The sequence below is a fragment of the Pyrus communis genome, chromosome 13 (genome assembly GCF_041283825.1).
Source record: "Pyrus communis isolate YQ-2024b chromosome 13, ASM4128382v1, whole genome shotgun sequence".
Classification (NCBI taxonomy): Eukaryota; Viridiplantae; Streptophyta; class Magnoliopsida; order Rosales; family Rosaceae; genus Pyrus; species Pyrus communis.
Genome location: NC_142577.1, coordinates 24,844,752 through 24,858,707, shown reverse-complemented (window position 1 = coordinate 24,858,707; position 13,956 = coordinate 24,844,752). Strand labels below are relative to the sequence as shown.

At 36.8% G+C, this 13,956-nt stretch overlaps 2 protein-coding genes across 2 annotated transcripts; one reads left to right on the top strand and one right to left on the bottom strand.

The window, feature by feature from the left end:
• Positions 1-752: 752 nt before the first annotated feature.
• LOC137737026 (uncharacterized) lies at positions 753-4,592 on the bottom strand. The gene is made up of 6 exons (XM_068476369.2): positions 4,374-4,592; positions 4,123-4,259; positions 3,028-3,380; positions 2,470-2,566; positions 2,097-2,378; positions 753-1,974 (listed from the first exon to the last, which is right to left on the bottom strand). Exons 1-6 carry the CDS (start codon positions 4,513-4,515, stop codon positions 976-978), a joined length of 2,010 nt encoding a protein of 669 aa, XP_068332470.2. The 5' UTR covers positions 4,516-4,592; the 3' UTR covers positions 753-975.
• Positions 4,593-6,266: 1,674 nt separating this feature from the next.
• On the top strand, positions 6,267-13,386 carry LOC137738096 (putative thimet oligopeptidase). Its single transcript, XM_068477699.2, has 20 exons — positions 6,267-6,601; positions 6,777-6,898; positions 7,415-7,578; positions 7,770-7,860; positions 8,031-8,210; positions 8,516-8,596; positions 8,767-8,847; positions 9,200-9,292; positions 9,540-9,620; positions 9,697-9,859; positions 9,952-10,072; positions 10,162-10,234; positions 10,614-10,721; positions 11,567-11,664; positions 11,745-11,790; positions 11,954-12,050; positions 12,328-12,401; positions 12,470-12,574; positions 12,748-12,828; positions 12,984-13,386. The coding sequence occupies exons 1-20, from the start codon at positions 6,445-6,447 to the stop codon at positions 13,092-13,094; spliced, it is 2,127 nt and encodes a 708-aa protein (XP_068333800.1). The 5' UTR covers positions 6,267-6,444; the 3' UTR covers positions 13,095-13,386.
• The last annotated feature ends 570 nt before the right edge of the window (positions 13,387-13,956 follow it).

The following is a 13,956-nucleotide window of genomic DNA, read 5'->3' as shown; positions in this document are numbered from 1 at the left end:
AGTTATGAAAAAAAAAATGTCTAGATTGATATTTTTTCTAAAGCACGTTTATTGCATTTTTATATAATACAGATATATCATTGAAACGTTGATGATAGAATTGATATTGCTGATACGTCAATACTTCGATTTTTAAAAATGTTGATATGGTTGTTGATGTTTTGTCAATAAACTTAACAGAAAAATGCAAATAAACCTTAACAAATAAGAACTTAGATGAACACATTCTAGAAGGTTTTAGGCTTTTAGCCAATAAAAAAGAGATGCTTAAAACAAAATAATGAATAAAAACAATAGGAAATATATGTATAAATAAGTAAGTTTATTTCTTGGACGTTAAGGAGAGAGACGGGAGGGTGACCAATTTCAAGGGCCAGGTATTCTTGATAACGTGGGAGTTCTCAAAGATGCTCTTTTGGAAAGCATCTCACAACTCATATTCTCAAGGAAATCCACACTTATAAGGCATCTGCACATTTCACGCCACTAAACAAATCCATTCTCCGCTCAAGCACAAAAAATGCCCGTGAGATTTCTGGTGCATGCATTCACAACGCATGAAGCATTCGCATCCGGTAACACGGGGACCGAGATAAAGAAACTTGCATGAAACGGGACAAAAACTGTCAAACTTATCACGAGTTGCTACGTCAAAAATAAAAAAAAAGGGTTTATATTATTCGCTTGGACGCTACAGTGGTGTCCCGACGGGTGAATGTAATGTAAGAACTCATAGACTTGGGCACAATCCGTAACAAAATACACCAAATTGGAATAATGGAGTGAAACATCAAATCACAGCCGCAATTCACAAGACATAAAAATAAAGTTCTGAACCCATTTTCCTACGAAATTCATAATTTTTTATCGTCTTGAATCAGAGGCAGAAAAAAGGCCGATAATTTAACTACAAAATCTGTCTAGTCACTAGGGCACCAAATTAAATTGTCTAATTCTGCAACCTGTCACAAAAATCTAGTTCCTAGATTTTTTTCGCGACTTTGATGAAGAAGGCTTGGATGGCTCTGCAGCTGCATTTTGGGAGGCTCCTTTCGAGGTAGCTGCTTGGTTTGATTTTGTGTTTGAAGTGTTGGAAGTGGCACCAGTTTCATGTTTATCTCTAGCTACAGAACCCTGGGAGCCTCTTACCTGAGCGGCTCTTTTATCCTTTCTCTTGGGCCTGTAACTTGACCTTTCTCTCTTGGGGAGCCACCTCTCCGGATCTGGCGGTGGCCCCGGGTTTGCAGGGTCAAACCCTTTAGGATACTTTGGCTTTCTCTTTCTCTTTCTCTTTGCCTTGGCCTTAGTCTTCCCCTCATCATATGTCTCCGTGATCTTAACATGAGATACACCCTCATTGTGTTTGGCCCCAGAAGTCTTCTCCAGACTATCCACATTGACCCCCTTCAAACCTGGTAGCGGTTTCAGCTTCTGCTCATAAGCTTCTGCCTTCTTAACATCCACACGAGCAACTGTAGTTACAAGCCCAACCAATGCTTCCACACTTCCATGGCTTTTCACAAGCTCCTCGTATAGACGGGCAGCCTCCTCTTCTCGGCCATGCCTGAGCTTGAATGAAGCAGCCTCTTGCATTAAAACGCTAAGCTTATTGTCCTCAGTCATGGCATTTGACCACCAGTTGATTGCAGCATCAAGAACAGCAGCTGCACCATCAATGTCCCCGGCACGCTCTCTAAGGGACACAAGAGTAGCAACAGTGGCTGGCGTGTGCTGTATATCAGGTATCTTACCAAGAGACTCAGCTGCAATAAGAGGGTGGCCAGCAGCAGCAGCAACCTGTGCCCTCGCTAAGAGAACCACCTTGGATTTGTCAGGGAACTTCTCGGAAAACTGCCCTAAAATTTCTTCAGCTTTCCCAGCCCTGTTCTCTCTTACAAAAACTGCAGCTTGAAGTAACACAGGCATCACGCTATCAGGAAACATGTCAGGCAGTGCAGCAACGATTTCTCGAGCCTGTAAATTTGAAGCAAAGAGTTGAGATCAGCAAAGGGGAGCTGGAGCACCAATAATGGCTTACTTATGTGATAGATTCACAGCATAGTACTCGAAAAGACATAAAAAGCAAAGAGAAAGACCTGATCCATTTTATTTGCATGGAGTAGTAGAAGAACCCGGTTCACATATATTGATTCTTTTTGTTTTGGTGAAAGCTTATTGTCTAGTCCAGGAGTCAGGTGGAAGTTTTGCTTGTCCTTATCTTTTAGTCGATCAAGTTTCTTCAGGCCATCAGAAACATCTCTTGGACCTCTCAAAGCAATGAGGTTGTTGACTGCCACACCAAGCGATACCTCATCAGCCATATCTTGTTTAATAATGTCCGTATAAGCTTCGACGGCCTCTTGTTTCTGCCCAAGAAGCTGTAGGAAGAAGCTAATTTTCATCAGTGGCTATTGGATTCCTAACTTTGCAAAAGATAAGAGAAAATTCTACTTAACATTACAATATTACCTGCTGAACATAGGCCAACTGGACAGCTATTGGCGCCAATTCAATTTGTATTTCATCTTCAGGTACATTATCAGAGAAGAGTTCTTCCTGGCCAATTCTAAGATACCAAGTGAATCACCTCCATCAGTTCATACTCACTTTCAGATAAGAGTTTCTATAGCTCAATTTGTGCAATGTATAAACACAATGAAAGGCTGTTTAGTAGCAAAGTGAATGGTGGTTTTAAGAACATTACTAAAGGGACACATCAAACTAAAATACAAAAACAATTCATGAGAAATTATCACTGAGGGAGGAAATAATTGACACTTTAAACATACATATGACTTAATCAGGGGATTAATGAGAGGAAAACCAGATCTACACAAAAACTTTTTAGTCCGTGATACTTAGTCTCAAAATTTCTTCAAAAGATACTCTAAAATCAATCCAAACAAAATTTATAGCGTTGTAGTACAAATTAAAGACTGAGAAATTGTAACAACCAAAAGCATTTACTGCCTAAAATATGACTTGCTTGGGAGTTGTCAAATTCAACAAATAAAAGTAACATTTTACCTTCTGGCTTTCAGAAGGAGCTGCTCTGCCTCTGTATACTTTTGCAGTTGAATCAAAGAACAGGCAGTGTTGAATGCAAGCATAAAACTATTAGTTGCTTTAACCCCAAGTGCTTCCAGTGTACGTTTAACTTCAGATGCCCTTCCAGCTGCAACCAAACTAGCTGCAGAATTTATCTCTAACAATTCAACCTTGGGTTTTGGAAGGTTCTGATATATATCAATACAAGCATCCATCTTTCCTGAGCGAAATAAAATCTGGGATTCTAATATCATGGTTACAGAATCTCTCTCTTGCCTCTTCAAGGACTCGAGAGCTTCATCTAGCTTGTTATTTCTGTATAAGCAGTATGCCTATTTAGGAACACGAAAAAAAGAAAAGAACATCAATGAGAAATATTTATGTGTGTCTTTAAAGCATTTTGCACAACTAAACATACAACCAGAACAATCAGATAAATATGATGATGGACTTGCTCTCGGTACATTGTTCAAATCAGATTAATTAATTCTCAATTGTGGGAGGATACATGTAAGTATTTGAACAGGAATTCTATGCTTATTCCACTCAAACCAACAACGCTAACCACCCGCAATTTGTAATTTCAAATTTTGTGCAGTTACATTACTATATTTTCCATAGACGTAGGTGCATTCTAAGTAATCAATACATAAACAAATTATATGGTGTATATATAAAAATCAAGATTCTGAATTTCTAAGATATTCTTCCATTCAAATGTGAATTGACCTCGTCTAACAAATATCAGACACGTTCGTAAACCCTACCCCTGAAAATTTACAAGGTACCAACCATAATCACGGGTTTGTACCATATCAGCGGAAATGCCGATGAAATTATGCTATTGATTTTTACAATGTACCAACCACAATCACGGGTTTGTACCATATCGGTGGAAGTGCCAATGTAACTATGCTATTGAATTTTTTCTAAATCACCAGCTATCTTCCATTTCACTAGTTATACATAACCAATGGCTGAACAGAAAATACTTAATAACAAACAAGTAACATAATGCAGCGAAAATAACCAAAATTTACAGCTGATTGCTAAGAAACAATCGAAGTTACGAACCTCAAAGAAGCTGAAATCCGCAGGAGGACTCTTGGAAGATCGAATCGTGGAAAGGGCGGCGTCAATGTCGTCGGCCTTGATCAAGGCCACGACCTTGCATCGAAGTGCGTCCTCATCGCCACGGTTAATCGAGAGAACTGCGATACGTTACCAAAAAAAAATCACAATTACGCAACTTAATGTGGAATTACAATCCAAATTTCAGGAAAAAACGAGATTAGATATTGAATTAACGAGGAGGAGGTTATTACCTTGATCTGCAACCTTGACGGCATTTTCGAATTCGGATTCCTCGATGTGCTTATTGAGAGAGCTGAAGAGATCTTCAAGTGAAGGCGGCGGCTGCTGCGGCGACGCGGCGGCGCGCTGCTTGTCTTTGCCTTTCGGTGGCATTGGATTTTCTCGCTTGCCAAACAGACGAGAGAAAAGTGTCCAAATGTAGAAATGTATCGGATTCGGCTGAGTGGTACCATCGAATGGACTACTTGACCACTCCTTTCAGTTCAGGGTCCAACGGGTCGGTATGGACCATTCAATCCAGTTTTTTGGGCTTCAAGGTCCAATTTTTAGTCTGACTGTGCGAAAATGACGGGCCCGTGTAAGGGAGTTCCTTGCAACCTTCAACGGTTCAACCTTGTAAATGGAAAATGGCAGTGCCAACACAGTTTTTTTACTTATCACACACTCCGCTTTGATCGAACAAATTGAAGAAGATCAATAAAGATATACGAGAGATAAAAAAGGTATGTGCGTAGCGATATCCAATGGAAAAATAGCATCCTTTCCTTGCAAAATTATAATTCATTATTATTATCATCCAAAATAATCATATTCAGTTAATTTTTATAACTATAAACTAGTGCATGATGAAACTTTTAATCACTGATAACATTTTCTTCTTTACGTAATTAAACGAATTAAAATCACAAGAATAACAAATTAATTTTTTTTAAAAAAACCACAAATATTTACATCTAGATGTGGCATAGGCGTCGATCCACCTATTTAGATTATGAAATCTAATATCTTGATAATTAAAATCTAAAATTTGAATGAAAAACTTGTGGATAGATAAAAGACTAAACATTAATGTCTGGATAAGATAATAACTCGTTATAGATGTTATTTTTATTGTGGTATATAATATGACACACATTTTGCATGTGTACAACATGGTCAGTATGTCCTCTTTATTTTATCTTTTTTGATAACTCAATCTACTTACTTAAAAGGAATTTATGGAATTTATCTGTATAATTCTGCCAAGTCCTAACTTCGAACTCCCAACAAATTGAAGGCAGGGTAATTGCTTCTTAAAGTTAGGAGTTCTTGTTCAACATATTAATATGTATGTGTTGTCGACAGGGATTTGGATTCCATCCGAATTCAAATTATGGGGATCTTAAAATCTTTACATTCTAATCATTCATTGTATATTATACAGTAAAAAATTATTTAAATTTTTTTATTTAAATTTAAATACAAATAATACCTAACAAAAATTAACCGTACATGTACGATAAACAGTTAGAATGTGAGGATCTTTAAAATTTTCACAAAGCTCATACATAAAAGATCTTCATCCTGTCAGGTTAACATGGGGTCCCACTCCTTTATCACCATTCACTAAACTTTCAATTCATAATCATCCACAATTTGTAATAATATATTTAATTAACTACTTACACCTATCTACCTACTCTCATGCTTATGGAGTACACCTAATCAAAATTCACCCACCCATCCCTCAACCATAACTCAAAAATATAATAAAAACATATTTTTCAATTCATAACATTACAGAAAAAACATAAAAAAATAATCCACATTTTTCAGTGACTATAGTCTAGTGATAATAAAAAACGTATTCAAAAACTAAAATATAAGTGTTAGAATCACTGATTATAATTCTTCTACATTCGAAACTAGTGCGGATAACAAATGAAATGAAGTTATAGCTCCATTACTATTAGTCAAGAGCATGCACTTTTGCATTCGAGGTCTCGAAGTCGTTTTCCACCTCCCTGATAGAAATGATAAATTGTTTTTTAAAAATTGCAAAAATAAAATTGGATCCAAACCGGGTCATTCGAAGGCCCAAACCCATTCCCCAATTTAATAACCCCAAATTTAAGGAAAAGCAAGGGCCGAGATTGCGCCATCTGATAAGGATAGCCCTCCAACAATTTCAAAATACTTATATCGCCCGGCTTGTTAAAATTGGGTCAACCAATTGCCTCTCTTTTCCGCCTATGAGTCTATGACACATAGTTTCCCTCCCTCGCAATTGCCGTTCGGTGAGAGAGAAAAAAACGCAAACAAATGACGGAAATTCCGGGAAACGGCGAGAAAATGCCCAGACAGAAACGGGAACGCAGCAGCCTCCTGGCCTTCGGCGGCGCCGCTGCTCTGCTCGCCCTCGCCGCTAACCTCGGAATCGCCGCCTTCAACGCTCACATGAAGAACAGAAGGAAGAAAGGTAAGGCTTCTTCTTCGTTACTCATTGATTTTCTTTTCACTTTCCTGACAGCCGAACAGTCTTATTCGCACGCTTTAGCTATTCTGCCTGCGATTTTCGTTTTCCGTACAGCCAAACAGTCTTTTCGTTTACTCTCTCCCTCTCTCTCACTTTGTGCTTTTGTGAGTTCTTGCAGATCTTCAGGGCTCTAAGGTACGGGTTAATATATCGGCGTCCGAAATTTTGAAATTGGCGGACCGAATCATTTCCAAGTCGAAAGAGGTCCACGATGCGGTTGCTTCGGTTCCACTCGATAAGGTTGTAAGCAATTCACGCAGTTCAGTATGAAATTCTGGCTCAGTAGCTTTCGCATTTGAATTTAATTTACGACGCTAGTATGGTTTCAAAAGCTCGTTTAAGTCATGCATTTCTGAAATTCGATTTAGAAATTAGTTTAATTTGCATGAATTTATATTTTTCATGCGGAAGCCATCATTTCAGTTAGTAATTGAGTTGATTTTTCTTTTAATTTATGAATTTGAGCTGATTTTAATACCGGTTTGCTCAGTTCCACTAGATACGGTTAGTTGGTTGAAAGCAATTCACAAAATTTAGTATGAAATCCAGCTCAGCAGCTCTTGCATTTGAATTTATGCAACTAATCTGGCTTGGAAAGCTCTACGTTTCTCAAATTTGATTCAGGGAATACTATCGTTTGTAACAATATTGATTTTAGCGAACAAACAGAATTTAAGTGACTGTTTTAATTTTTAAACTGTTTCATTTTTTGTTTGATGAATATGAGCTAATCTTAATACCGGCTGTTTTGTACAGGTTACATTTATGAATGTTATTTCACCTCTAGCAGAACTAGAGGCGCAACAATTTCCACTAGTCCAGTCTTGTGTGTTTCCTAAGATGGTTTCCACTTCTGATGATGTTCACAAAGCAAGTGCCGAAGCAGAGCGGAGAATAGATGCCCATGTTCTGACTTGCAGGTATGATTCATTAATGGATGATGGTCCCTAATTCTGAAAGTATATTGAACTTTTATATGTGTTTTGTGTGGTTATATATTTGATATATCTCATGTGCAACAACATTGAACCGAACTAGAAAGTTATGTAGAAGATTTTAACGACTAGCGGAAATAAATAATACATCTTTCTGTATATTGCAAACTGAACAGAAAGCGTGAAGATGTATACCGTGTCGTCAAAGCTTTTGCTGCAAGAGGGGAGTGGGTGAATGCTGAAGCAAAGCACTATACTCAGGCCTTGGTAAGGAGTAAGAATGTCTTGTAGAGTTTATTTTATTTTATGTTATGGTTTTTTTTTTTTTTCTTCTCTGTCTATTATGTTTACTTTAAAATAATATGTTGTCCTGATAATTTTGCTTGAGGCTCTCTTTTTCTTTTGCTGGATGTTGATTCCTTTCCAATCAGTGACAGATGAGAGACTTTGAACGCAATGGGTTGAATCTTACTTTAACTAAGACAGAGGAAATGCAACGCGTGAGAGTCCAAATCGATGAGCTAAGTTTGCGGTATATTCAAAATTTAAATGATGACAGTACTTTCCTTCACTTCACTGAGGCTGAGTTGGCTGGGTTACCACCAGAGTTTCTTAAGGTGTAGTAATTTTTCCCTCAATTTTTTCTTTTTGTGCAAACTTACCTTCATGGAGGCCACTGTTTGCAAGTTTACTTACCCTGACAGAATCAACGGTTAAAGCTCTTTCCATAGTCTTGACTGACTCATCATTTATTGCCAACTTGTGAAAAATATCTTTTGCGTAGCTATTTTTATAATTTATTCACATAAATACAGAACAATCAATTTAAGTAAAATGTAAATAAGCTTGTTACTATGTACATTGTCTCTTAATAAATCTCTGAACATGTTTCATTTATAAAATAAAAAATTTCCATGTGCAGAGTTTAGGCAAAGTTGCAGATGGTAAATTCAAGGTGACTCTGAAAAGTCATCACGTGGCAGCAGTACTTGAACTTTGTCAGGTATGATCTGCTGAGTTCATATTTAAGGCAATTGTGTATTTCTGGACTTTGCACCAAGTTCCAACACCAGAAAAAATTTGTCAACATTGACATTTAGTTTCTTGTGTTGTTTAATGATTTCAGAATCTTTATTAATGTCATTGACAAATTCATTTTGAGCATTTGTGAAGGTTGGAACAACAAGGAGGAAAGTTGCAGTGGCATATGGAAAGAGGGGTGGAGAAGTCAATCTTTCTATCTTAGAAGATTTGGTAAAAGATTTTTTTTCTTCTCCTGATTGTTTTACTTCCAACTAGATAATCAATCTTTAAATCAATTTCGGTCTTGTAGATCTACAAAAATTGAATTAAACAGCGAGCCTTTAGTTTAACTCCAATTTTTAAATGCTTTTTAGGAAGTTCAATTTTCCTGGTAAGACATTTTTCTATAGGTTTTGCTTAGGTGACTAAAATCTGTCATTATTCTTTTTGTTCCTTAAAGAAATTTATTGTATTGACATTAATTTTCTAGGTAGCATTGATTTTCTGTTTCCTTACATATCTCACTATGATTATGTTGTGAATTATGATGAAGACAATTGTGTCTGATATTTTGCTTGTTTAGGTCCAACTGCGCCATAAATTTGCTCGGTTACTTGGCTATGCAAGTTATGCAGACTATGCAGTTGGTCTTAGAATGGCAAAAGCACCCTCAAAGGTTTGTATGACATTACATTTTTCTTAAGATATTCATGGTTCAACTGTTTTTCTGTTCTATGTCAATTTGGTTGGATTATTTTTGAGGTAGTGTGATAACAGTAGAAAATTTTATGGCCTGATGGATAAGAGATTAACTGACTAACCTTCAACATTTATGTCCATTTGTTCTTTTATAGGGACCATCTTTCACTCCATTTGCTTGCAATTATTTCTTGTAGCTCATATTTGTGGGTGTGACTATTCAGGTTTTTGAGTTCTTAGAGGACATATCCAATAGTTTGACCGACCCGGCTACCACGGAGCTTTCCATGTTGAAAGATTTGAAGGTTAGAATATCTTTTGCATTTCCCAGTGGTTTGGTTTATATCATGGCTGATTGTGTTGTGTTTTATGTGGTATCAGAGAAAAGAGGAAGGAGACCATCCGTTTGGAATTGAGGATCTGCTATATTATGTCAAGAAGGCTGAAGCACAGCAGTTTAACATGGACATTGGAGCTCTGAAACAATACTTTCCAGTAAATTTGGTTCTATCTGGGGTCTTCAAGATAGTGCAAGACCTTTTTGGTAATTCTTCATGATACTTTAATATATCCCATAAACTTATTCTTTTCATGAAAGATAATAGTGATAGTTGAAATTCTATTTTTCTTGTGTAGGTTTAAGATTTGAAGAACTTAAAGATTCTGAGGTTTGGCATTCTGATGTTTCCGTTTACTCAGTCTATGACTTAAGTTCTGGTGAACTTTTGGGTCATTTCTACCTCGATATGTACACAAGGTTGAAGGAGTGCTTCCTTCAAAATTTTAGATCTTTCTCTATTTATTTATTTGAGTTGCTAACAAATGGTTTATGTTGTCTGTGAACAGGGAAAGAAAATATAATCATACCTGTGTGGTGGCTCTTCAAAATGGTGCATCATCAACGAATGGATCACGTCAGGTTGTGTTTCCAGTTTGTAATCATAAATATTATCCGTGTAATATAAGCTTTTGTTGTCAGAAGGAAATTGATATTTAATAGCTGTAGTAAAAGAAATATTGCTTTTGGTGAGTGATCTCGTCTCCTTGAGATAGATTTGAAACCTTCTTTTGATCATGGCTTTTTTCTTACAAGAACATTTGTGTGTGTAAAGCTCCAATTTTCTTCTCATTTGTATGCGATGCACTGCTTCTCATCGTGATTGAGTGAAAATGACTATAAATATTAGTAGTTCAGATATTTAATTGTCATATTAATGTAGCGAATCATGTTAATTGAAATTTTTAAAAGCCATTGATCTGTGCTATTAACTTACATCTTGGTTTTTGTTGGTAACTAGATTCCACTGGCGTTACTCTTATCTCAATTCCAAAAGGATGCTAGTGGTCAACCTGCATTACTGAGATTCTCCGAAGTTGTGAATCTTTTCCATGAGTTTGGCCATGTGGTATGTTGTTTTCTATCATTCACATAATTTCTCAGTAATCATCAGAACTTTCAATCTCCTTTGCTACATGTTATTTGTTTATAGAAACTCTTCTCTGGTAAGCATAAATCATTGCAATTCAAAATGCTGCACCCTTGTTACCCACCTTCATCCTTTACTGGTCCCATATTTACTAACTCATAAGCGGTTAATAAGTCCTTGACAGCCTTCAAAGGACTTTAAATAGGTCAGGAAATGCACATGTAGTGTGATGACATAGGAAAGATGGCTACTTGTGAATGGTATGAAGTGCATTACTGACAGAGAAGTTCCTCAATACCTAGTTTCTGCCTTGTTAAGATGCAGAGATTAAGGCCTTTGGCAGTGCGTTCCACAATGTTGCTCTACGAGTAGGAACTTTGCTGAAATAGGGACTTTGAGTGCAAAGGCTTTGCTGTTACGAGAAATGCCTGGTGGTAAAGTCCACCTACTTCCAAGGATCCACTCTAACTTAAGCCTGGGTGGTGTCCCTTAACTGCCACTAGCTTGCAACCTGCATACTTGTGAAGATCTAATAGTCAAATAGAATATGAATAAGTTATCGGGTCTCCTAGATGTTTTGAGAACAAAATTAGCTTTATTGAATGATGTCTCAATGATGGCATACTGGAACTTACTTTAAGTTCCTTAAGTTTGAAATGACGAATCTCGAAAAGATGTTTAATTGATTGAAAAGAACCCCTGCTATAGTTAATTGATTGTAGAAAATAGAAATCGATTCAGCCTGGAACATCATTCTTCTGAGTTTGGCTCAATTATTTATAGTCCATAAATAACAGGTTCTTCTGTGAATTATAAACCTTCAGGTCCAACATATATGCAATCGTGCATCCTTTGCCAGATTTTCTGGGCTGGGTTTTGATCCAGATTTTGTAGAGGTTCCTGCTCTGGTGCTGGAGAACTGGTATTTAACGGATCATATTGTACCTTTTTCTAGGAATATGCATGGCCCAAATTAATGCTTCTTAATTGTGTAATTTTCAGGTGTTACGAAAGCTTCACTTTGAAGTTGATATCTGGTTTCCATCAGGTAACACATGTTTTATTAATATTTTTGTTTTAAATTAAAGTGATAAATGCTTTGGAAATCAATGTGCTCTCTCCCCTTCCCAAAGGGAGCCTCTCATGTTTTTTCAGCTATATTGAATGAGTTAAATTGCCTGATGTATCATATACCTTGAATTTACATGTAGGATATAACAAAGCCTATCAACGACGAAATGTGCAAATCCATTAAAAGATGGAGATATTCCTTTTCTGCGCTTAAAATGAAGCAAGAAATTCTCTATTGTAAGTACTCTAACTATAGAAGCTGCACCTCATTAATTATTCAAAGAATCGTTTTTAAGGTGTGTTTGTTTCTTAGGAAAAAAAAAATTGTTCGACAGCTTTTGTCCTTGGAAAGCATTTGCTGGTAGAACCTTTTGTATTTTTATTGGTTTGGTGTTGATTTGGATCTCTTGAAAAAGTTTGTATAAAAAAATCCTGAAATGTCGAATTATCGTTTGTTTTTGGTAAAGCAGATATTTCAATTTTTTATGTAAACTTAAAGTCGTTATATTTTCAGGTCTTTTTGATCAAATTATACATTCTACTGAAAACGTTGACATGGTTGAGTTGTTCAAGCATCTTCATCCAAGGGTATGTAGTTGTTTCCAGTAATTTCTTTGTGAAGTTGCATTTCGGGGTATTAATGACTCTTTCATCAGATCATGTTAGGGTTGCCAATGTTAGAAGATGTCAGTCCCGCTTCACGTTTTCCATCTAGCGCCATTGGTCACGAAGCTGCTTGTTACAGCCGTATTTGGAGTGAGGTTTGTCACCCATCCATTAATGAATATCCTTGTTACTTCATTTCCCAAGTTTGTAGTAACAATTGTCAATTGTGGTTGTATTGCCCAATTCAATGGTTACGTTTGAAGAAATTCATCCTTATCATCCGTGATTCTCCAACAACCAGCGCTGATGCCTCAAATGTTTCTTGTAGGTTTTTGCGGCTGATATATTTGCTTCGAAGTTTCATGAGAGTTATCTAAACCAGTATGTTGGCATGCAGTTCAGAAACAAGGTAAAGAAGTTGCTCGATAGAGAGAGAAGTGTTGCCAATTTTGATTTAAATTCTCCATCTCATACTCGTTCATCTCCCTCAAAATCTCTTAATTAAGATCGGAGTAGTCTAATCCCAATCCTGTTCTGTTTATTTCGTTATTATTGTCATTGCAGGTGCTGGCCCCAGGAGGATCAAGGGAACCCATTGAAGTGTTAACTGGCTTTCTTGGGAGAGAACCATCAATTCAAGCTTTCATCGACAGCAAATCACAATACCGATTGTGAATGCAGACGGAACTTACCTACCCTATTCTCCGATAAGGCAAGATCATCTTGCGGTTTTGGTTTCCGGTAACATTATTCAGTATCTCGTTTGTACTCAAGATGATAATCACCTCTTGTGTTTACGTCAATCTTTGTCACGACGAGTTCTTCTGTTGAGGTTAGGGCTAGACTTGCGGTTGTAGGTTGCTTAAGTTTAGAGCATTGCAATTTTGGTCGCTCCAGAAAAGCCAGCAACTGTCGTTCTTGTAATTATTCGTCTCTCTTTAACATATAAGACTTGTTGCTTAAGCCACGACCCCTTCCTGTTCATAACTAAAAACTTATTTGCATGCTATTGCATTCAAATTAATCAATAATTTAGTATTTAGTATTTTAAAATGAAAAAAAATTATGGGCATTATTAGAATTTAATCACAACTTGCCATGTCTGACTAATCCAGAAGAACACCTCGTGCTTGACGGTTGACTTGGTGTAGCACTCTGAGTTGAAGATTGAATATTTCCTCCCCACTCCCGGCCTGGGTGTCGGAACACGGACAGAATGTTGTATGTCATTATACAAGTAAAGAAAAATTTGAAAAAAAAATAATAATTTTCTACTTGTATAACAACACATGGCTGCCGTCTATGTTTTGGTACATTGAAAAATTACTTTCCCTTACTTATACATATGTCATACCGCTTCATATTCTTGTCATGTTTGAAAAAACTCTTTCCGCTGCTCTTTTTCTCTCTCTTGAGATAGATGAAGTACAACTATGTGACAATTATTTCTTGGTACTTTTTTCTTTTTCCATTATAAAGAATTCTATAGTGTTGGGGAGACTAGTTCGTCATAAAGTAGGACTTTGGACGGCTAGAG

Coding starts and splice junctions, on each gene's coding strand:
- LOC137737026 (XM_068476369.2), bottom strand. CDS start 4,515: ATGCCACCGAAAGGCAAAGACAAGCAGCGCGCCGCCGCGTCGCCGCAG. Junction 2,567..3,027: donor CTCCTTCTGAAAGCCAGAAG/GTAAAATGTTAC, acceptor TTGGTATCTTAG/AATTGGCCAGGAAGAACTCT. Junction 1,975..2,096: donor ATGCAAATAAAATGGATCAG/GTCTTTCTCTTT, acceptor TCAAATTTACAG/GCTCGAGAAATCGTTGCTGC.
- LOC137738096 (XM_068477699.2), top strand. CDS start 6,445: ATGACGGAAATTCCGGGAAACGGCGAGAAAATGCCCAGACAGAAACGG. Junction 12,402..12,469: donor TCAAGCATCTTCATCCAAGG/GTATGTAGTTGT, acceptor CTCTTTCATCAG/ATCATGTTAGGGTTGCCAAT. Junction 12,829..12,983: donor GCATGCAGTTCAGAAACAAG/GTAAAGAAGTTG, acceptor TTGTCATTGCAG/GTGCTGGCCCCAGGAGGATC.